The sequence below is a fragment of the Aspergillus candidus genome, assembly GCF_002847045.1.
Source record: "Aspergillus candidus strain CBS 102.13 unplaced genomic scaffold BDW47scaffold_6, whole genome shotgun sequence".
NCBI lineage: Eukaryota > Fungi > Ascomycota > Eurotiomycetes > Eurotiales > Aspergillaceae > Aspergillus > Aspergillus candidus.
The window spans coordinates 543,379-563,423 of NW_020194011.1; the positions used below are offsets into that span (position 1 = coordinate 543,379).

Genomic DNA, 20,045 nt, shown 5'->3' on the forward strand with positions numbered 1-20,045 from the left:
TGAATTTCGGTTTTTTTTATAGATGTTAGACTTCCTAAGCATTTTGCGGACATTTTCCGATCTGACTAAACGTGTTTCACTTGCCATTGTATCCAATTCGTTTGGTGGATAACGTGCTGACAACGAGATTGGAATCGCTAGAATAAAACAGACCTGTCACGATGTGTGGAATCATCGCTTTGATTCAGGCGAATCCCTCGTCCTCCGCCGCCGTCGATCTGCATGAAGCCCTCTACCTCCTTCAACGTGCGTCTACAAAAAAAAATACACCCTTCCTCGACCATCTCACTAACGGAATGATAACTAGATCGCGGTCAAGATGCTGCGGGAATTGCTACGTGTGCCGCCGGGGGTCGCATCTACCAGCTGAAGTCCAACGGCATGGCCGCCAAGGTCTTCAACGATGGTGCCCGCGTCGCCGATCTTCCCGGCTCCATGGGTATCGGCCATCTCCGGTACCCGACGGCCGGGAGCAGCGCCAACGCCGAGGCTCAACCATTCTATGTCAACAGCCCGTACGGGATCTGTCTCGCGCACAACGGCAACCTGATCAATGCCCCCGAGTTGAAGAGACACTTGGATCTCGAGGCTCACCGTCACATCAACACCGACAGTGACAGTGAGCTCATGCTGAACATCTTTGCTGATGAGCTCAGCGAGACCAAGAAGGCCCGTGTCAACTGCGAGGATCTCTTCTCCAGTCTGACCCGCATGTACGAGCGCTGTGAGGGTGGCTGGGCCTGCACGGCCATGCTGGCGGGTGAGTAACGCGAATCGCGGTCGGAAGGTGGGATCAGCCACTAACCTCTTTTAGGCTTTGGTCTGTTGGGCTTCCGTGACTCGTACGGCATCCGTCCCCTCGTCCTCGGCTCCCGGCGCGCCCTGGAAGGTGAGGGCACGGACTACATGATGGCCTCGGAATCCGTCGCTTTGCAGCAGCTCGGTTTCACCAACATCCGGGACGTCCAGCCCGGCGAGGCCGTCATCCTGCCCAAGGGCCGCGAGCCCGTCTTCCGGCAGGTCGCCCCGAAGAAGGCCTACACGCCGGATATCTTCGAGTACGTCTACTTTGCCCGCCCGGATACCGTCATCGACGGTATCAGCGTCTACCGCAGCCGGCAGCGCATGGGCGACCGTCTGGCCGCCCGCATCCTCAACGTGCTGGGCCCCGACGTCGTGAAGGATATCGACGTGGTGATCCCCATCCCGGAGACCTCCACCACGTCCGCCGCCGCCGTCGCCCGGTACCTCGACAAGCCCTACTGCCAGGGCTTCGTCAAGAACCGCTACGTCTTCCGCACCTTCATCATGCCCGAGCAGAAGACCCGCCAGCGCGGCGTCCGTCGCAAGCTCAACGCCATGCAAGCCGAGTTCAAGGACCGAAATGTCCTGCTCGTGGACGACAGTATCGTGCGCGGCACCACCAGTCGCGAGATCGTCTCCATGGCTCGGGAGGCCGGCGCGAAGAAGGTCTACTTTGCGAGCTGCTCGCCGGAGATCACGTAAGTCATCCCCCCACTCTCGTCCTGAATAATATCAGCTGACACGTCTTGCAGACACGCGCACATCTACGGTATCGACCTGGCATCGCCCACCGAGCTGGTGGCCCACAACCGCAGCGTCGAGTCCATCGCCGAGCACATCGGCGCCGACAACGTCATCTACCAAACCCTGGATGACCTGAAGGGCGCCTGCGCGGAGATCGCCCAGGAGAACGGCCAGTCGGAGCCGCATGACTTCGAAGTTGGCGTGTTCTGCGGCAACTACGTCACCCCGGTGTCCAAGGGCTACTTTGAGCACCTGGAGCAGATTCGCGGCGAGGGCCGCAAAATCAAGGCGCTCGACAATGCTAAGGAGGCCGTCACGCACGGGTTCGCTAGCGAGAAGGACTTCCAGATCGCCGCCAACGGCGTCAAGCTGGACTCCCGCGGCAACGTCATCCCCGCCGCCAACCCGGGCGAATCGCAAGTGCCCTCCGTCGGCTACAATAGCACTTCCCATTGTGAGCCTGAGGAGCCACCCAAGGTCAAGGATCGCATGGACATCAGCATCCACAACATTGCGGATCACGAGTAATCTCTTTATTGATTGATACCTATCCATTGATTTTGGCACCTTGGTTAGCAGGCGTTTTTGGGAGTCTATAGGTGATAGACAAGAAAGACCTGGGGTCTATCTATTAGGGTGGTTCTTTGATCTGTTTTTTATGCATAGCCGAGAATGGATCACGACTTATAGAATATAAAAGAAATGAATTTTTTTTTTCCCTCGGAATCTCTATTTTTTTCTTTTCTTTTCCCCTCCAATTCAATTCAATTTAATGATTGATGATCAGTCATGTTGGTCGCCACCGTCATGTGACGTCGCCATGCATCTTTTCTCTCGCACCATCGACAGCTTCACCTCATATTATCCCCTAATCCATCGTCCATCACCGTTCCTGAGCCTGAACTTCAAGCATGCTCCAAATGCTTAAGCAGTAAAAAACAGATGGGTTCTTCTACCACTGTTAAGAGTTATCGTTAGAGTTTGTCGTTCCTTGGAACAGTCAGTCGCCTACTTCAGTCTCCGCCTCGCTATCCATCATTCATCATCTCACTAGTTATTACTATTTCCATTATTTGCATATATGAACCGATCAATCAACCAATCCACTAATTAACGAATGGAACGCCGCGTCACACGTTCATCTGCCCGACAGGCGGCGTTGCCTGCAGCTGGACTGCGGGATGTCAAGCCTGAGATTACGAGTGACGGGGCTATCTCCAAACGAAAGTCTGGACGAGGGAGTCTGAAGGCTGGGAGTAAACCTGTCCAAACAGAACGGCAGAACGCGGCAGGGCGGAAGAAAGTGACGAAGACTCCTCCTGCTAAGAAGACAAAGACGACTCCTGCTGAGAAGAGGAAGACGAAGGGGTCTGCGGAGATATTGAAGGATGATGATGAGCTTCCGCATAACCTGGGCTCGACTCCGGCGCTTCAGTCGATCGAGAACAAGAACAATCACACGCCGCGATCAAAAACCCCAGCAGTAAAAGCTGAAGCGCCAGACCAGCCGCAAGAAAGTCTAGACAATCCAACGACAACCAGCTTTCCCCCGCAAGCCCAAAAATCCAAGAAATTAAACACCTACGGCCTCACTCCCGGGGTCAGCCCATTCCCAGACTGGAACCGTCCCACTGTCGAAGAATGCGAGCAAGTCAATCACCTTCTCTCTACCGTCCACGGGGAGATCATCCCCCCCGCCACCATCCCGGAGCCCTCCCTAACAGTGACAGGCTGCGGCGAGGTCCCCTCAGTCCTGGACGCGCTGATCCGCACCCTCCTCAGCGGCGCCACGACAGGGGCCAACTCCGCCCTTGCGTTCAGCGGGCTCGTCCAGAAATTCGGTCTCTTAGACCACGGGATTGGCAAAGGCAGCGTCGACTGGGACGCCGTCCGCCGCGCGCCCCTGCAGGACGTCTTCGAAGCCATCAAAAGCGGCGGGCTCGCTGCCATGAAGAGCAAGAACATCAAGGCAATCCTAGACATGGTCTACGAAGAGAACCAGCTCCGCCGCTCCATTCTCGTCAAAGGCGAGGAGGACGTTACAAGCGACCTGGGAAAGAAATCCACCGGCGGCAAGCTGTACGAGATTGCCTGCGCGGACCAGAACTTCCTCTCTCTCAACCACCTTCACGATTTGCCCACCGAGGACGCCATGACGGCGCTCGTCAAGTATCCTGGTATTGGGCCAAAGACTGCAGCATGTGTGCTGCTTTTCTGCCTGCAGCGGCCGTGCTTTGCCGTCGATACACACATCTTCCGTATCTGTAAATGGCTCGGCTGGGTGCCGCCAACGAAGGCCACAGAGATCACAGCCTTCAGCCATTTAGAAGTGCGCATCCCTGACCGTCTCAAGTACTCGCTTCATCAGCTTTTGATCCGTCACGGTAAGGCCTGTCCGCGCTGTCGCGCGATCACTGGGCAATCGTCCGCAGGGTGGGACGACGGCTGTGTGATTGACCATTTGGTGAAGCGGACGGGGAAGCGCAAGGGATGACCACCATTTAAACGGCTTGTGCCAGCATCATGTATCTAAATGTATTATGAGTAGAGTAATAATCAAATAATGCCATGAGTCTAATAACAAGGTTCAAATTGAATGTTTATACTAACACGTGACCACATCGAACCACCCGGGCTCTCCTCCGCTCCGCTCCCTCTCCGAGTCCGACCTTCCCTCCTTTTCTCTCTTTCTTCTCAGCAGCACAACCCTCCCAAATCCCCTTCACTGGGTGACAGACATACCAACTAATTGAGAAGACTCCCGCCGGAGTCACCACCACCGCACAATGGACGCCCTAAAACCCTACCTCCCACCAGCCGCTCTCCCCCTCCTCGACGCGCTCTGCGCGCAAACACACCTCGCCGGCATCTCGCTCCTCTCGCTCGGCGCCGTCTACCTGGGCTATATATTCGTGCTGAAAGGACGCAAGGAAGCTGCCGTCGCGTTTAATGTGCCGCTGCCGGCGGAGGTGCGGGCCAATTGGCCGGGTAGGAGCTGGGAGGATGCTCAGGGGGAGGAGAGGGTCGTTTTGGAGGGGCAGGTTCGGGGGGTGAGTTCATATCCTACCTACTTTGCATGAGCTTTGCGCTGCTTATGGTTATTAAAAGTCTAACTATTTTGATCTAGCAATGGAATGATAGGCTGATTATGAGCTACTGCCCCGCGGATGGTCGCATCCTGGGCAAGGGGATCAAACCTGCGACACCGGACGACGTCAACCGAGCGGTTCAGGCTGCGAAGAATGCACAGGAGGAATGGGCTCGGACGACTTTTGCGGAGAGGAGGAAGGTGTTGAATACGTTGCTGAAGTATGCATCGTTGGAATTCTGCATGGGAGTCACCAGCTAACTCATGCGTCAGATACGTTTTGGAACACCAGGACCAACTCGCGGCCGCCTGCTGTCTCGACTCAGGCAAAACCAAGGTCGATGCATCGTTTGGTGAGATCCTCGTCACGGCGGAGAAACTCAAATGGACCATCGACCACGGCGAAAAAGCCCTGACGCCCAATCGACGCCCCACCAACTTCCTCATGATGTACAAGAAGAACATGGTCACCTATGAGCCTCTGGGCGTCGTCTCCGCCTGCGTGTCGTGGAACTACCCCTTCCACAACTTCATCTCGCCCATCATCAGCGCCCTGTTCTCCGGCAACGCCATCGTCATGAAGCCCTCCGAGCAGACGGCCTGGTCCTCTGCCTTCTTCCTGGATGTCGCCCGCGGCGCTCTTTCAGCCTGCGGCCACTCCCGCGACCTCGTCCAGAGCGTCGTCTGCCTGCCCGCCGTCGCCGACGTCCTGACCTCCCACCCGGACATCTCCCAGCTAACCTTCATCGGATCCCGCCCTGTCGCGCACAAGGTCTGCGAGTCCGCCGCCAAGTCCCTCACCCCAGTCACCGTGGAACTAGGCGGCAAAGACCCAGCGGTCATCCTCGACGACGCCCGCACCGTCAGCGAAGTCGCCTCCATCGCATCCATGATGATGCGCGGCGTGTTCCAATCCGCCGGCCAAAACTGCATCGGCGTCGAGCGCATCATCGCCCTCCCCAACATCTACGACAAACTCCTCTCCATCGTCTCCGCACGCATCCCAACCCTCCGTCTCGGCTCCATCCTCCTCGACACCAGCGCCCCCGACATCGGCGCCCTGATCTCCCCCGCCGGCTTCTCCCGCCTCGAATCCCTCATCGCCGACGCCGTCAACAACGGAGCCCGCCTCATCCACGGCGGCAAGCGCCACCCCCATCCCAAATACCCACACGGCCACTACTTCACCCCAACCCTCCTCGCAGACGTCACGCCCGACATGGCGATCGCGCAAAACGAGACCTTCGCCCCCGTCTTCCTCCTCATGCGCGCCTCCTCCGTCCCGCACGCCATCTCCATCGCCAACTCAACACCCTACGCCCTCGGCGCCTCCGTCTTCGGCTACCACGCCCCCGACGTATCCGCCTGCGTCTCCTCCATCCACTCCGGCATGGTCTCCATCAACGACTTCGCAACCTACTACGCCGTGCAGCTCCCCTTCGGCGGAGTGAAAGGGTCCGGCTACGGCCGCTTCGGCGGCGAAGAGGGCCTCCGCGGCCTGTGCAATCTCAAGGCGATTTGCGTGGACCGGTTCCCGAAGCTGGTGGCGACGAGGATTCCGCCGCGGCTGGATTATCCTATTGCGACGGGCGAGGATTATAAGGGGAATGGTGGGGGCGCTTGGGAGACTTGTAAGGGGATTGTGGAGACGGGGTATCAGATTACGTTTGGAGGGTGGGTGAGGGGGGTTGTGCGGTTGTTGAGCAATATGTAGATCTTCTTCTTCTTCTTTTGTCTTATTTTACTTGCTTGTTGTATTATTGTTTAATTTGTTGGTGGTGGCTACGGCTACCGTGTATGTATAGTATGATGTGTCTACAATAATGACTATAGAGTTATATTATATAAAATATTCATTCAATTGAGCTTATTCGAACATGTAATTCTGACATTCTCAACACAGTAGAATAAATAAGAAAGATCCGCAACAGGGGTATATAACAACGGGCAGATAGCCAAAGCAACACCCACTCAAGAAACCAGATCCCAAAATGGCCAGTCTATAGCCAGTCCAAGGCCGTCCCAATACGATACCAAAAGAAAGAGAAAACTACTCCAGATCAACCTCCCCCTCCCCCATCCAACTTTCCAACCCCCCCACCCCCACAACCTCCCTCACATACCGTCTCGCCAACTCCACCCCCTCATTCGCCCTCCCCATGTAGAAGACAGCCTCACGAGCGGGATTCGCCAGCGCCGCGTCCACCAACTGCGGCATAGCTGTCATGAGGTCCAACACCCAGCGCCCCAGCGGCCCACCCTGATGCATAGCCCACTGGGTGATGGCCGAGTCATCCGCGGGGAGGGACTCGGCGCTTGTGCGGAGGAGCAGCTGGAAGGTTGTTGGGTCTGCGGGGTGCAGGCTTGCTGCGGTGTGGAAGTGGGAGGGCGGGAGGGTGTAGGGGTGGGGGGTGGACGTGCGGTGGTGGTGTTCGTCGAGTTTGAGGAGGGTGAGGAGTAGGGGGTGGTTGCGTTGAGTTATTGCGGTGTGGATGCCTTCTTGGAGGGCGGTGCGGGAGAGGGTGATGCTTTTTTGGGCCGTTGGTGTTGGTGGATGGGTTGGGGTGGAGTGCGTGTGGTTGCTGGCGAGGCGGAGGAGTTCGAGGAATTGGGCGTGGGGCGTGGTGAAGCTTGCGCCTTTCTCTGTTGTGGTTGTAGCTCCCCGCAGGAGATGGTCTGGGAATGCGGCCACTCCTAGGATGGGGTATACGGTTTGGGAGGCAGTCTCGGGGCAGTCGATGCGGATGGAGATTTTGGGCGTGATGGTCATGGTGTAGGGCGTTGCGGATCCTCCCGTCTCTGCAGTATTTCCACCATGTGAATCAACAGCAGCAGGGATATAACCCTCGAAAATAGTCTGCCGCGACATCCCAGCCATCGCCCTCTCCAGCTCCTCCGCCTGCGCCTTGTCCATGCGCACCCCCGCCCCAACCCACCGACGCAGCACCACCAGTCTCGTCAACGCGGGAACCTGCGCCATCACCCTCGACACCGTACACCAGCGACACCGCAGCACACCCACCTGCAGCGCGCTGCGCTCCGCATAGCTCAACACCGGGGGAGCATCCATCGGACGGAACATTCTGGAAATAGACCTCCATGCGCCCGTGCCCCCCACCCCTTCACCATCATCTCCATCGCAATGATCATCCCAAAATGCCGTCAATATCAAAACACGATAAACCCCCTCCCGCGACAACGCCGCGCCCAGCGCAGGCGACGCGCGCGGCAACTGCAGATTCAGCGCATAGAGAAAGATGCGCTCGAGGAGCTCGACAGGAAGGGACTCCAGGTGGGAGTAGCAGTGTAGCTTCTTGCGCTTCCTGCCGTGTTGTTCGCTTTGGCTTTGTTCTGCGCGACGGCGCGCGGATTGGCTGTGTTGGGAGGAGTGGAAGAGGGCTTGGGGGGTGAGGCGTGGGCGGCCGCCGGTGCGTTTGGCAGACTTGATGGGGGCGGGGGATTCTTCTGGGAGGGGTCGTTTGCGGCGGCCGCGGATGTGGATGGGGGTGAGGTTCATTGTCCTGCCTGACCTGGCAGGGAAGAGATATACAGAGGGATTGAAGGTGAAGTGAAAGGGAAGATCTGATAGATCTGATTGGCGGAAGCTCAGACCGAGGCGTGATCAGGGCATATATTACCACGTGATGCAGCCCTGGCACTAGTCCATTTTGGACATGCGCTATCCCCAAGACGGCTAGTGTAATCTCTCCCAAGAAGAAAGACATGATGACATCATACCCAGATCAACAACAACCTGAAACCGCAACCACGGTTCAATCCAGACCAAATGATGTTATCCAGGGAAAAAAACACGATCAAGGAACGAGGTATGATGATGAATGACGACGTGGCTGCAGACATGGCCCTCCCTAATTGGATCGCAACCCGCCCTGACAAGCAAACTCTAGCTTGAAAGTGACCCGACCTTCTACATACCACCATCAGTGCGACTGTCCCACTGCCGTCATTGGGACGGCGATCGTCGCTTGTTTCTCCCTGATAATGGAGGTCTCTTGGACTTGATTTGACTGGATTCTTTTTATTTTTGGATGATTGCAGACGATCTTGACAAGGGATATTCATTGTCTTATTTCGACCAGGGCATAAATAGACAGGCTATCACCATGCGTCCGTTTCACGATTCTGTCCATGCTACGGCTTCCTCTTCTTCCTCTTCATCCTCTTCTACTACAGCTTCGTCTAGAGACGATATCCCTACAGACAGTATCCCTACACAAAGTGAATCGCAACCAGATTCAACCTCTTGCTTCAGACTGAATACAAGAACGACCGAAGAACAACCCTCGCTCGTTCCAAGATTGGCATACAGATTCAACAGCTCTAAACTGGGCCAATAATTCTCTTTACTTTCTCCTATCTCTCAACGTCGATATCCTCAACCGATCAACCTCTCAAAAACTTGGAAAGAAGACATCGAACCTCTCAATCCAACCAACATCCCAAACCAATTAAATAACCCAACCAATCCACAATGGGCGCCGTCGTATCCTGCGTACGTCTCCCTCCCCTAATACCCATATATGCAAAATACAAAAAATACTAACCAACAAAAAGATCGCAGGAGTCTTCCGCTCAATCGGCGCCTGCCTCATGGGCATCGTGCACGTCGTCGGCTCCATCTGCATGGCCATCATCAACGGCGTGGTGTCGCTCTTCGACGTCCTCATTACTTGCTTGACGTGTGGGTATTGTGGAGGACGGAGAAGGAGGGGCGGGGTTAGGAGGTCGAGGATATGATCTTCTTGCTTGAGTCTTTCTTTCGGTGATTACTCTTTGATTTGTTGAATTGGGTCTTTGATTGTTTTGTTGGTGGATTGGTTTTGCTTTGTTGTTTGATATCCTTTTGTTGTATTGTTTTTTTCTTTCTTTCACGATGTATGAGTATAAGTTATGATTTGATTGATTCGTTATTGTTATGCTTTTTTTTTTTGCTCCCCTGTATGATGATTGTATGATATCCTCGCTTTATATATCGCTGTAAACATGTCTATCCACTTGCTCCATCGTATCTTCACTCGAAACACATCCTCAGGTACATAATATAATATAGATCAACCCACTCGCGCTAACAACCTCTCCTTGAACACCACATCCCCAGCCGGCACCGTCCCCCACCGCTGCTCAACCAGCAACCGCACAAACGGATCCGGCCCCCCGCCAGGATCCGCGTACTTGAGTGCCACGTGGAAATGGTTCGTCGACACGGGCCACAGCACCGGGTACTTGTACTCGCGCGACCGGATATACAGCCCCAGTAAGCGGCGGAAGGCTTCCAACTGGCGGTCCCGGATCGTCTGCCGCAGTACGCGCCGCGACCGCGCGTGCGATGTGTCTTCGTCGATGTAGGCGTCCATGGACAGGAGTTGGAGGAACTCGAGCCGTGCGGGCGTCCACGGCGGCCGGAGGAGCTTGTCGGGCATGCGGGCGGGGGTGTCGACTGCGCAGCTGGGGAGTCGGAAGAGGTCGTGTTCGGTGTAGATGCGGCCGGGGCGGCGCATCTGCAAGGCGCCGAAGTGGAACCAGACGGCGACTTTGCATTCCTCGTCTGTGTGGTGGGCGCGGGCGCGGAGGACGAGGTCGCCTTTGCCGCGGCGGCCTTTGACGCCGCAGTCGCTGTGGTGGTCGGCCGGGCTGTGGAAGTAGCTGCCTAGGTTGCGCAGCGTGTGCTGGTCGTCTGGGGAGAAGTCGAGGTGCTGGCATTGGTGGCGGATGGCGTGGGCGACGTAGTCCCGTTGGCACTTGCGCATGAGGGGTAGCGTGCACCAGCGGCAGTTGAGGATGGCGTTTTGCAGGTCCCGCCTTGCGGGCTTGGAGAGCGCGTAGAAGTGCAGGGGTGGGGGGAGGAAGTCGGGACTGAAGAATCCCTGGCTGGCGCTTTCGTTGGCGCTGCTGAAGGCGAGGCGGATGAGCCAGCTGTAGAGGACTGGGTCGGAGAGCTTCTGGGAGAGCTCGAACGAGGCCCGTGGTAGGTTGAACTCGAGGCTGTGGAGGAAGATGGTCTGGACGATCTCCACGGGCAGACGTTCTAACGGGGACCGGGCGCGCGCCGGTGGGGTCGTTACTTGTGTCATTTTCGATGCTGTTCGTGATGTGTTCGAGAGGACGTCTTGTGTTCGAGATAAGATAGATCCAAGATGTCCCCACTAAGGTGTGTCCATGCTACCAGGACCTCGATCTGCGGGGCGGGTCATGCACCAATCGATGGACCGAGAAGGATTTCCAGGGATCCGGTCGCACTGGGCACCGGTTTCTTCACAATCATCGCCGGAGCGAGGGGTGGTTTCGGTCGAGTCTTTTAGTGCGGGGGACGACAATAACGAGCGATCAGCGATAACCACCGGTTTTAGAGAATGATTCTGTAGATGCCAGTATGTAATAGTAATTAAACCAGTGGACCTACTGAGCGGTGTAAGGTAATGTCGTATAATGAATAGGTGGGATCTCAGGAAGAGAAAGATGAGATGAGATGAAGAAGGATGAGGTGAAGAAGTAGGAAGTGGGACGAACTGCCCCGATTTGCCGCCAAAAATATATATCAGATTTTGAGTATGAATATTACAGCATATTATAACCGCCAGCGTTGTAGGATAGAAACTAGAAAGATATACACATACTATGTTATATTCCTTCTTTCCTTTCCTGTTCTCTTTTTATGCATTTCCTACTTCTCTTTACGAAACTACACCACCCTAGAATCCGCAACTAAAAGAAGAACGAAGACATCTTCTAAATTGAACAATGTTTCTATACACAATCCATCCACCAGATCACACCCCCAGACGCCAGGGTATTCGATCTGGCCATGTCTCAAATGAGACGTTGTCAGGTGAGACCCGGTCGACGGAGATATCGGGCACAAGGGATACGAGCTTAGACAACAGACATATCGCCGAAGCGCTCCTACAAAACGTTAGCATCAGCCAGCCAACCTGGAGAGAAGAAGAAGAACGCACCTTGTAGCCAGCGGGCATCCATCTGCCCTTGGAGACCAGCGAAGAAGTCTTCTCGTCGATCTCGGGCTGAGCAGCAGCGACCTCGTCCTATGAAGAATCAGCATCATCCCATCACATAAACGAAAGGATCTCCCGTAGAAAAGATTTCCCGCGGAAAAAGGGATACATACAACAGTAAGCTCATCAAACGGCCGAGCAGTCTCAATGTTCTCCAGCGTCTTCTGGAGATTCTGCAGCTCAGCCTCGACCTTACCCTTAGTGTCGAGGGCGCTCTGGACAGCCTGAGCCTCAAAGGCATCAATGGCCTTGATCTGGCGGTTGACGTCGTAGGTGGCCGGCTTGAAGGTCTTGAACTGGTTCTCGATCTGGTCGACGACGGCCTGGTTCTTCAGCACCTTGCGGTAGTGGGCGAAGTCGACGGTCTGGGGCTGCTCGGACAGCGCCGTGACCTTGCGGCGGGCGTCATCGTTGCGCTTCTTGAACGCCTGCAGCGAGGTGGCCGTCTGGCCACGGAGGCCCAGGGACCCCGTCACCTTGGTCCAGTCGATCTTGGTAGCGGCGCTACGCTGTTATTCGGGATCGGTTAGTGGGATGGCCCAGTTTATATAACCAAACACGGAGATGCAACATTGGGGGTTCCAAAAAAACAGATGCAACTGGAGAATCTCAGGGAAACATACGGCAGCCATTGTGAAGAAGATAGAGGAATGGGTGGTGGAATAGAGGGGAGTCGATTGCTTAACGGAGAGAACGGTTGGAGTGTCGGCAAGGTTTGGAAGTCGGGGGTTCCCTCACGTGACTGCACACTTCCCGTGTCCCGAGGAATCTTGCCTCAGGCATCTTCGGGGGGCATCGGACTGAACTCATACTACATGTGTATCCTACAATTACTCAATAAGCCAAATAAATACAGATATATTACAATCAATATTACAGATAGTGTAGATGAACATTCAGGCTTCTTTGATTCTCGCAAACTATTTTTTTCAATGATTTACACGACGGGTTTCTGCCAGAGGCGACTGCAACCCCAAAGTCCATCCTGCCAGCAGGCTAGAGAGAGACCGACAACCCCGGATCGCGTACAAATCACCGTCCAAACCGGATTATTTGAGATATCATATGCTGAGAGCCATGATCGAGTTCACGATGTCGTTGTCGTTCTCCCGGAGCGCCTTGACGGCCTTCTTGCGGGACACGTTGGCCTGGGCCATGACCAGCTCGATGTCCTTGGCCTCCAGACCACCCTCGTCCACCTCCTCGCCGTCATCCTCCTCCTCCTCCTTCTTGGCCTCAACCTCGGGGGCCTTGCCCTTGCCGTGGTCGTGGTCGTGGTCGTGGTCGTGACCGGCGTGCTCGCCCTGGGAAGCCTCGGCGGCGGCCAGCTGCTGGGCAGCGGAGGCCTGGGCCTGGGAGTTCAGGTCCTCGATCTTGGCCTCACCGAAGATGCTGTTTTTTTTTTTCGTTAGGTTTATCCAGGGTAGAGAGCGTGATTGAGAAGCTTACATCCAGGTGTTGCTGGAGGGGGAACGGTAGACGTCGGGCTGGTTGATGACGAAGAGGATCTGTCGTTTCAAGATTATTAGCTCCCCTGCTTCAAATCGAACTGCGTCGCATTCAACTCGCTGCCATTCATCCCAGGCAAACCGCAAGCAGCGTCGCACAAATAAAGAGAAACCGGGAGAAAAGACTGGTCCATACGTTCTTGGGGCGGCGGAGAGTGACACGGGTGATACCGGGGACGTGCTTCAGACCGAGCTTGCCAATGGCTTTCCGGGCCTTCTTCTCGTTGCGAGAGTGAACGGTGACGGCGGCGCCGGCGGGGATGTTGGGCTCGTCGCCGGCCTCGGACTCGGAGCTGCTGCCAGCATCCTCGACGGTGGTCTTGGGCTCCTCCTCGTTGGGGAGCTCTTCAACGCGGGGGTCAGCCATTGTGAATGTGAGAGATGAGAGCCTAGATCGGGTTGTCCAGACGGTCAGCAATTGGCATTAGGATGGGGGGCTGAGTTGACGAGGTTGTGGTCGGTCGTGTGGATGGGAAATGAGTGGGAGATGTTCCCACACATAACACACACACAACACACACACACAACACACAACGTCACGGCAGCGCTTCCCCACATCGAAATGGCGAGAAATCCAGGAATTCAACCGAAGCAGCCATTTCGGACGGATGGACAGAACGGATTTACCTACCTGAACACAGGATATTAGGTCGTGGTGGATGAGAGGGGAATTTTGGGCCTGGTTGGGGGTTGAAGGTCGCAACGCTGTGTGAAGGAGATCCGGCCGAAAATCGTTAGCGAGCTGATTGGGGGAGAGGGGGGGTTTCCCGCACAGAACCGCCAAGTATAGACACTATGTCCAAGTCTACCACCGCCATTAACCCAGCAGATCGAGATAATTCATATAGTTGATATAGTTGATATATAGAGTTAATTAATATATTGACTGATCGGTCTACATCTTTACGCATGTCTGGATATTTGCCCTTTTGTTCATAATTACGGCGAGTACTCCATTTCTGATCGTATATCATGGATGGTTCCACTCTCCCTGTCTAGATCGTATCTCCAGATATTGATAGGTAGTGCAATAGTCCAGAAAAGACATGCCATCGGCTCATGTACGAGTGGAAATCCCCCATCTGGTTAGGATATAGGATATCAAGGTCTCGAATGATTTTTATGCTGTCCGTGGTATGCATACAGCGTGTTGGTTTGCTGATATCAAATAAATTCCTCAGCATTGTTTTAAAACAAACCCGTCCCAAGGCACCCTTTTCACACTATGCACCGAGCCCCTCATAACAAGAAATCCATCTATGACTTGGGAGCAGCCGCCCGGAGCTTAGCCTGGGACTTTTGGACCTCGAAGCGAGCCTGTATTCGTTAGTATGTTCCACGACCAACGGATGCGCATGGGTTGGAGGTGACGATATCCAATTCGTGCCGTCCAAACGAAGTCGTCGAATCGAACATTGTCACCTCCTCGAAACCCCATGATCGCCACGATCCACCGGATCCATCCAATCCACACGTACCTGCTTCCTGAGTCTCATGACCTTGAAGCGCTCAAAGTCGTTCAGGTTCTTCCGTCGCTCGGTGCGCTCAGTCTTCTGGGCGTAGTTGCTCTTGGCCCACTTGCCATCGATCTCGTTCTTCTGCCACAGCTTTCTCACGGGGCCGGTACCAGCCGAGCGGGGCAGCTGGGGGATGACGAAGGGAGTGAGGGTGGCGTGGGCGAGAGGGAGAACGTGACGGGGCACGATCTTGTTCTGCTCGGTCGAGGGGCCGTCAATGAGGACCTATATGTGTATTAGAAACCGGTTCCATTTTCCCTTTTTCCACTGTCGCATTTGTCCATCGCATCCATTCTCTTGATGATCTCTCCATGTTCCCGTCCATTGTTCCCCCATAATAAGAAAAAACCCGCAAAACATCAAATCAAGGTTCAGAAACGTACACGGCGGTGGTCGACAATCTCAACGATGGCGGCGAGCTTGCCAATGTAGGGACCGCGGCGGATCAGCACCACGCGGCCAACCTCAACCAGCTTCCACTGGGCAACCTTGACATCGATATCGGCCATGGCGAAGGCTTCCTATAAGTCGTCGCAACGGTCTCAGTTTTCTGATTTCAAAAAATTCCAACGAATAACAATTTTCCGCAGCAATAATCCAGAACGATAGGGAACTCACGGTCGACAGACTCCGGGACGGTGGGTGAAAATGGTGGTTGTCGTAAGGGGTCGGGGTTGTCGAAGTCGAATCACCGAGAGAGGTCGAAAATGCACAAACAACTTCTCTGCCCAGTGAGCCGATCCACCACACACGAATTGGACCTTTTTTTGCTCCCGAGTCCCCTATTACGGCGGCCGCTCTCGCTTAACTCACCAGTCGCAGCCGGTTTCCGTCGGGGGTCTAGGGCTGTTTACACCCTATACCCTATCAGGCTTAGACTGTTCTGCCTGACGGAGAAAACATTCCTCCATTCCGGTCGGATTCTTCTAGTTCTTCTCTTTTTTTTTTCTCTTCCTCTATATAAGTTCATCTTGACCTTCTTCAACCCTTCAATACTGAACACAACACAAATGCTCACTAACCACAGTTACAGCACTGTCTGTCTGGAACTAACACTGGTACGTCTGACTTATATCCCAATCCTATCCTTACATGATGCCGTAATTTGCGATTGACCCAGTGTCTGTGAGCTCTCGCCGGAGTTTCAATGCAGCACTGACGCATGATATTTAATTCTTACATATTCTGATTTCAACTTCCACACCACCTTGTTATCGTCATCGTCATTTGGTGTCCTGGACTAACATGTTGAAGATGTTATAGGCCTGGAATACTCGATTCCAACTCACCCATCGCATTGAATACCCTCTGATGGTATGTATTTCTCTGTTATTTTCTACCCCCCCGCCTATGATTACAACTTTGCACTGCCTAGATAGTATATGATGCCTCTGGCAATGATATTACTAGCATTATCACCAAGATCTCTGAGGGCTTGACTTCTACCATATTGTTTTACTCATCGCTTTTTGAGATGTGTGCTAACGTGGTTGAATAGGTTGCCTTATATGATACTCTTAGATATTAATGATATGATTATGTTTATTTCTCTATTTTATTTCTTGTAAGACGTATTGTGGTTCGGCGTAAATGTGGAAGAGTGCTACGTAATGGCTTTCCTCGCTGAACTATGTAAGACTATGCTTATGTAGTTACAACAACTACGACTACCTCTTGCTGCGACGCAATGTCTGAAAAAAAGAATAAGTAAAAGAAAGCTATAATAAAGACCCAGCCGTATCCTGTCGTGAGGTCTGTCTAATATCATTATATGCTATCAACCCCTACGAGGATCCCCCGCTACCACCTCCCTGCGTCGACGGCCCTTCCCGACTCAACACCCACATGAACACGAACTGCACCACGTAGGCATAGACAAATAGGAACTGCGTGCGACGGTTGCGCTGCGACCGCGCCACCGTGTGCATCGAGCCCGTCCGCATCGACGTGTCGCTCGTCGAATCCGGGAGGAGGACGTATTTCAGAGAACGGAGCTGGGAGCCAGGTTAGCGGAGGACGTTATAATACGTTTCACACCCGTTCAGGATGACTTACCAGGAAGAACGCATTGGCTAAGAATGTGTAGATAAACACCACCCACCCAACCCAGCTGTTGGTCCCCCGCCCCGGGGTCAGCACCTCGGACATCACTAGCGTCGCGATGATCCCGACGAACTTGTAGCCCGAGTAGGCCACCAGGTCCATAAGCTGTGACTCGTTGTTGATGCTGAGGATGTACATCGCCAGCTTCAGACAGAGGATCTCAAACACCATCACCGCAATGGCCGTCGTGGTGATCGAACCGAGAAGCTCCGGGTGGAAGTGGCCGCGGAATCCGGCCAGCATCGCAGAGAGCAGAATGTAGGTCACCAGCGCCATCACCGGGATGTACATGTCGGGCGAGTTGAGGTCATCGCGCGGCGGGAGGAACATGGACGAGTACTGCTGCTGCGAGATCTGGCCATTGGGTCCGGTCGAAGCGGTGGTCAGGCGGGCTTGCTGGCGAGACCAGGGTTTGTGCCGCCAGGGGAAGAGCACCAGACCCAATTTGTTGAGGACGTAGGAGTTGGAGACGTTGAAGTAATGCTTGAGAGCGGGGATCGACACATAGCGATTGATCTGGAGAGAATGCACGTCAGTTGGGGACCATCCACTACCTCCCTCACGCTCGTACGAGTGAAATCGCTTACGTTCTGCTCCATGTAATCCTGACCAGCCGCCATGGCCGTCTTTCCCATCTGAAAGCCCATCTGCGCCGTGGGTTCATTCATAAACCCCCCCAAGTCCTCGGAGTACGTCCCACTTCCACCCTGCGCCGGGGCTGGCTGGTACGGATTGCCATAACCCGCCATCTGAGGCTGTTGTGGAGCTGGCGGAGGGGGCGAACGCATCATAGGCACGGTAGACACATGCTGAGGCACTGGATGGTGAAGTGGAGGTGACTGCGCCGGGGGTGGTGCGAACGACTGGCGGTACATTTTGGATCGATCAACTAGAATGGGTGAAATGGACAGATACAACACGAATCCACTTAAAGATGGAGACGGCAGCAGCTGATTTATTGCTAAATAAAAAAAAAGTGTTATGGGGTAGGGTGAGGAGGAAGAAGAAGAAGAAGAAGAAGAAGGGAAGAAGAAGATCAGCAGGGGAGAGAGAGAGAGAGAGAGAGCAGGAAAGTAACGTGGCTCCCGAGTCCGACAAGCTTCGGCTTCCGCCCGCAAACCATCCAGAAATTACGCTGTCATCTACTTTCCCCACATCTTTCGCCTCCTTTCTCCTTCTTACGTCGTCCTTTAAATATCCTCTATACACTTTATAATCTCTAATCGCATCATGTTGGAAACGTTTGAAATTTTCACCACCTCAGGGGTGGTCCTCTGGTCCAAATCCTACGCTCCTGTGGGGTCCCATGTGGTCAACAGTCTGATCAACGACGTTTTTATCGAGGAGAAGACGCAGCAGTCCCAGGTTCCTGGACTCTCTCCTGCTTACAAGAAGGAAAAATACACCTTGAAGTGGAAGCGAGTCAAGGAATTCAACCTCATCTTTGTGGTATGTAATGCGACTCCGGCGCCACCCCAATCCTCGACCGCTAGTCTGACCTCATCTTGCGACAGGCCGTGTATCAGTCCTTGCTTCATCTGGGATGGATCGACCGACTCCTGGAAAACATCTCGACCCTTTTCATCGACCTCTACAAAGACAAGCTCCTGGGTAACCGTGTGAGGATCACCGAGTACCCCTTCGACAGGTACTTCGACCAGCAGGTCCGCGAGCTGGAGGACAACACGGGCGTGGTGCCAAGGGCAGTGATCACCAGCGAGGATGACAAGAAAGACCCGTTGGTCTCGTCCGACAACGGGGGTCCCCCGCCTCCTCCCATCCCCGGCCTCCTCAAGGCGCAGCTTGATGCTGCGCCGGGTGGGACCTCCGATGAGAGTACCCCCCCTCAGTCTCCGGACATTTCTCGATCATCGACACCGGTGACGAGCCATATTCTGACCGCAAAAGGCGGTCCGGGCGGTCGTGTCTCCCGCCGTGCGCGCAAGGCCGCCAACAGCGCCAATGTTTCCTCCGGGGAGGAAAGTGTCCGCAAAGGAAAGGCGACGCCGAAGAGCGCCAAGAAAATGCGGAGGTGGGATGCGGATGGCCTTGCGGACGAGGACGACGGCACGGTGCTCGACTACTCCGCCCCCGCGGACGACGCCGCGGCCGCACCGGCGGTGGAGGCGGTCTCCCAGGATTCCTGGGGCCGCCGGACCGGCAAGGGCCAGTTCGTTCTCAAGGATCTGGGCGATGAGGTCCATTCGATTCTGGAGAACGCCGACCAGGAGAAATCCAAGACGTCCTCGACGGGCTTCGTTGGCTCCGGTTTCAGTGCGATTGGCGGCATGCTCCGCGGCATCGTCGGCGGCAAGGTCCTGACGGAAGCGGACCTGGAGAAGCCGCTGAAGACGATGGAAGACCACCTGCTGCGGAAGAACGTTGCGCGCGAGGCGGCGGTGCGTCTGTGCGACGGGGTGCAGCGGGAGCTGGTGGGCAAGAAGACGGCCAACTTCCAAAGCGTGGATGCGGCGCTGCGCCTGGCGATGGAGTCGTCCCTGCGCAAGATCCTCACCCCCACGTCATCGCTGGATCTGCTGCGGGAGATCGACGCCACCACGTCGCCCACGAGCAAAGGCGCCGCTCCCCGGCCGTACGTGATTTCGATCGTGGGGGTGAACGGCGTGGGCAAATCGACCAACCTCGGCAAGATCTGCTATTTCCTGCTGCAGAACAATTACCGGGTTTTGATCGCCGCTTGCGACACGTTCCGTTCGGGAGCCGTGGAGCAACTGCGGGTGCACGCCCGCAACCTGAAGGAGCTCGGCGCGCGCGAGACCGCCGGCGACGTGGAATTGTACGAGAAGGGGTACGGCAAGGACGCGGCCAACGTGGCCAAGGACGCCGTGGAGTACGGAGCCGCCCACCAGTTCGACGTGGTCCTGATCGACACGGCCGGTCGTCGTCACAACGATCAGCGGTTGATGTCGTCCCTGGAGAAATTCGCCAAGTTCGCCCAACCCGACAAGATCTTCATGGTCGGCGAGGCTCTGGTGGGCACGGACAGTGTCATGCAGGCGCGCAACTTCAACCAAGCCTTTGGCACGGGGAGGAACCTGGATGGCTTCATCATCAGTAAATGCGACACGGTGGGCGACATGGTTGGTACATTGGTGAGCATGGTCCACGCGACGGGGATCCCCATTGTATTTTTGGGAGTCGGCCAGCACTATGGGGATCTGCGAGGATTGAGTGTTCCCTGGGCAGTGAACCTGTTGATGAAGTGATATTCTTCTGGAGTTTTATAATT

The 20,045-nt window shown here is 55.0% G+C and overlaps 11 protein-coding genes across 11 annotated transcripts; 5 read left to right on the forward strand and 6 right to left on the reverse strand.

The window, feature by feature from the left end:
* Positions 1-161: 161 nt before the first annotated feature.
* BDW47DRAFT_115657 (amidophosphoribosyltransferase) lies at positions 162-4,042 on the forward strand (the record flags this gene model as incomplete). Its single annotated transcript, XM_024814826.1, has 7 exons — positions 162-246; positions 308-760; positions 815-1,502; positions 1,557-2,072; positions 2,336-2,339; positions 2,702-2,851; positions 2,885-4,042. 7 exons carry the CDS (start codon positions 162-164, stop codon positions 4,040-4,042), a joined length of 3,054 nt encoding a protein of 1,017 aa, XP_024675103.1.
* Positions 4,043-4,241: 199 nt separating this feature from the next.
* Positions 4,242-6,395, forward strand: BDW47DRAFT_75149 (aldehyde dehydrogenase family protein). Its single transcript, XM_024819756.1, has 3 exons — positions 4,242-4,598; positions 4,676-4,857; positions 4,910-6,395. Exons 1-3 carry the CDS (start codon positions 4,335-4,337, stop codon positions 6,348-6,350), a joined length of 1,887 nt encoding a protein of 628 aa, XP_024675104.1. The 5' UTR covers positions 4,242-4,334; the 3' UTR covers positions 6,351-6,395.
* Positions 6,396-6,686: 291 nt separating this feature from the next.
* BDW47DRAFT_123150 (uncharacterized protein) lies at positions 6,687-8,153 on the reverse strand (the record flags this gene model as incomplete). Its single annotated transcript, XM_024815999.1, has 1 exon — positions 6,687-8,153. The coding sequence occupies one exon, from the start codon at positions 8,151-8,153 to the stop codon at positions 6,687-6,689; it is 1,467 nt and encodes a 488-aa protein (XP_024675105.1).
* Positions 8,154-8,480: 327 nt separating this feature from the next.
* On the forward strand, positions 8,481-9,660 carry BDW47DRAFT_100486 (uncharacterized protein). The gene is made up of 2 exons (XM_024811442.1): positions 8,481-9,149; positions 9,212-9,660. The coding sequence occupies exon 1, from the start codon at positions 8,686-8,688 to the stop codon at positions 8,992-8,994; it is 309 nt and encodes a 102-aa protein (XP_024675106.1). The 5' UTR covers positions 8,481-8,685; the 3' UTR covers positions 8,995-9,149; positions 9,212-9,660.
* On the forward strand, positions 9,129-9,394 carry BDW47DRAFT_123151 (uncharacterized protein; the record flags this gene model as incomplete). Its single annotated transcript, XM_024816000.1, has 2 exons — positions 9,129-9,149; positions 9,212-9,394. 2 exons carry the CDS (start codon positions 9,129-9,131, stop codon positions 9,392-9,394), a joined length of 204 nt encoding a protein of 67 aa, XP_024675107.1.
* On the reverse strand, positions 9,584-11,126 carry BDW47DRAFT_100487 (uncharacterized protein). Its single transcript, XM_024811443.1, has one exon. It carries the CDS (start codon positions 10,726-10,728, stop codon positions 9,709-9,711), a length of 1,020 nt encoding a protein of 339 aa, XP_024675108.1. The 5' UTR covers positions 10,729-11,126; the 3' UTR covers positions 9,584-9,708.
* Positions 11,127-11,212: 86 nt separating this feature from the next.
* On the reverse strand, positions 11,213-12,345 carry BDW47DRAFT_100488 (F1F0 ATP synthase subunit d). Its single transcript, XM_024811444.1, has 4 exons — positions 12,291-12,345; positions 11,781-12,176; positions 11,611-11,697; positions 11,213-11,557 (listed from the first exon to the last, which is right to left on the reverse strand). The coding sequence occupies exons 1-4, from the start codon at positions 12,297-12,299 to the stop codon at positions 11,528-11,530; spliced, it is 522 nt and encodes a 173-aa protein (XP_024675109.1). The 5' UTR covers positions 12,300-12,345; the 3' UTR covers positions 11,213-11,527.
* A 215-nt stretch (positions 12,346-12,560) lies between these two features.
* On the reverse strand, positions 12,561-13,876 carry BDW47DRAFT_100489 (nascent polypeptide-associated complex subunit alpha). The gene is made up of 4 exons (XM_024811445.1): positions 13,807-13,876; positions 13,312-13,564; positions 13,117-13,175; positions 12,561-13,059 (listed from the first exon to the last, which is right to left on the reverse strand). Exons 2-4 carry the CDS (start codon positions 13,540-13,542, stop codon positions 12,729-12,731), a joined length of 621 nt encoding a protein of 206 aa, XP_024675110.1. The 5' UTR covers positions 13,543-13,564; positions 13,807-13,876; the 3' UTR covers positions 12,561-12,728.
* Positions 13,877-14,090: 214 nt separating this feature from the next.
* On the reverse strand, positions 14,091-15,399 carry BDW47DRAFT_100490 (60S ribosomal protein eL14). Its single transcript, XM_024811446.1, has 4 exons — positions 15,311-15,399; positions 15,076-15,213; positions 14,654-14,917; positions 14,091-14,492 (listed from the first exon to the last, which is right to left on the reverse strand). The coding sequence occupies exons 2-4, from the start codon at positions 15,199-15,201 to the stop codon at positions 14,433-14,435; spliced, it is 450 nt and encodes a 149-aa protein (XP_024675111.1). The 5' UTR covers positions 15,202-15,213; positions 15,311-15,399; the 3' UTR covers positions 14,091-14,432.
* A 1,012-nt stretch (positions 15,400-16,411) lies between these two features.
* On the reverse strand, positions 16,412-17,801 carry BDW47DRAFT_100491 (protein transporter YIF1). The gene is made up of 3 exons (XM_024811447.1): positions 17,383-17,801; positions 16,748-17,311; positions 16,412-16,686 (listed from the first exon to the last, which is right to left on the reverse strand). The coding sequence occupies exons 1-3, from the start codon at positions 17,668-17,670 to the stop codon at positions 16,477-16,479; spliced, it is 1,062 nt and encodes a 353-aa protein (XP_024675112.1). The 5' UTR covers positions 17,671-17,801; the 3' UTR covers positions 16,412-16,476.
* A 123-nt stretch (positions 17,802-17,924) lies between these two features.
* Positions 17,925-20,024, forward strand: BDW47DRAFT_100492 (signal recognition particle receptor subunit alpha; the record flags this gene model as incomplete). The annotated part of the gene is made up of 2 exons (XM_024811448.1): positions 17,925-18,244; positions 18,310-20,024. The coding sequence occupies exons 1-2, from the start codon at positions 18,026-18,028 to the stop codon at positions 20,020-20,022; spliced, it is 1,932 nt and encodes a 643-aa protein (XP_024675113.1). The 5' UTR covers positions 17,925-18,025.
* Between the last annotated feature and the right edge of the window lie 21 nt (positions 20,025-20,045).

Coding starts and splice junctions, on each gene's coding strand:
- BDW47DRAFT_75149 (XM_024819756.1), top strand. CDS start 4,335: ATGGACGCCCTAAAACCCTACCTCCCACCAGCCGCTCTCCCCCTCCTC. Junction 4,599..4,675: donor TGGAGGGGCAGGTTCGGGGG/GTGAGTTCATAT, acceptor ATTTTGATCTAG/CAATGGAATGATAGGCTGAT. Junction 4,858..4,909: donor GTGTTGAATACGTTGCTGAA/GTATGCATCGTT, acceptor CTCATGCGTCAG/ATACGTTTTGGAACACCAGG.
- BDW47DRAFT_100486 (XM_024811442.1), top strand. CDS start 8,686: ATGATTGCAGACGATCTTGACAAGGGATATTCATTGTCTTATTTCGAC.
- BDW47DRAFT_100489 (XM_024811445.1), bottom strand. CDS start 13,542: ATGGCTGACCCCCGCGTTGAAGAGCTCCCCAACGAGGAGGAGCCCAAG. Junction 13,176..13,311: donor CTCTCCGCCGCCCCAAGAAC/GTATGGACCAGT, acceptor TTGAAACGACAG/ATCCTCTTCGTCATCAACCA. Junction 13,060..13,116: donor CCCTCCAGCAACACCTGGAT/GTAAGCTTCTCA, acceptor AAAAAAAAACAG/CATCTTCGGTGAGGCCAAGA.
- BDW47DRAFT_100488 (XM_024811444.1), bottom strand. Junction 11,698..11,780: donor CGTTTGATGAGCTTACTGTT/GTATGTATCCCT, acceptor GATTCTTCATAG/GACGAGGTCGCTGCTGCTCA. Junction 11,558..11,610: donor GGATGCCCGCTGGCTACAAG/GTGCGTTCTTCT, acceptor AACGTTTTGTAG/GAGCGCTTCGGCGATATGTC.
- BDW47DRAFT_100487 (XM_024811443.1), bottom strand. CDS start 10,728: ATGACACAAGTAACGACCCCACCGGCGCGCGCCCGGTCCCCGTTAGAA.
- BDW47DRAFT_100491 (XM_024811447.1), bottom strand. CDS start 17,670: ATGTACCGCCAGTCGTTCGCACCACCCCCGGCGCAGTCACCTCCACTT. Junction 17,312..17,382: donor AGGATTACATGGAGCAGAAC/GTAAGCGATTTC, acceptor CATTCTCTCCAG/ATCAATCGCTATGTGTCGAT. Junction 16,687..16,747: donor TAGCCAATGCGTTCTTCCTG/GTAAGTCATCCT, acceptor CCTGGCTCCCAG/CTCCGTTCTCTGAAATACGT.
- BDW47DRAFT_100490 (XM_024811446.1), bottom strand. CDS start 15,201: ATGGCCGATATCGATGTCAAGGTTGCCCAGTGGAAGCTGGTTGAGGTT. Junction 14,918..15,075: donor AGATTGTCGACCACCGCCGT/GTACGTTTCTGA, acceptor ATACACATATAG/GTCCTCATTGACGGCCCCTC. Junction 14,493..14,653: donor TCATGAGACTCAGGAAGCAG/GTACGTGTGGAT, acceptor TAACGAATACAG/GCTCGCTTCGAGGTCCAAAA.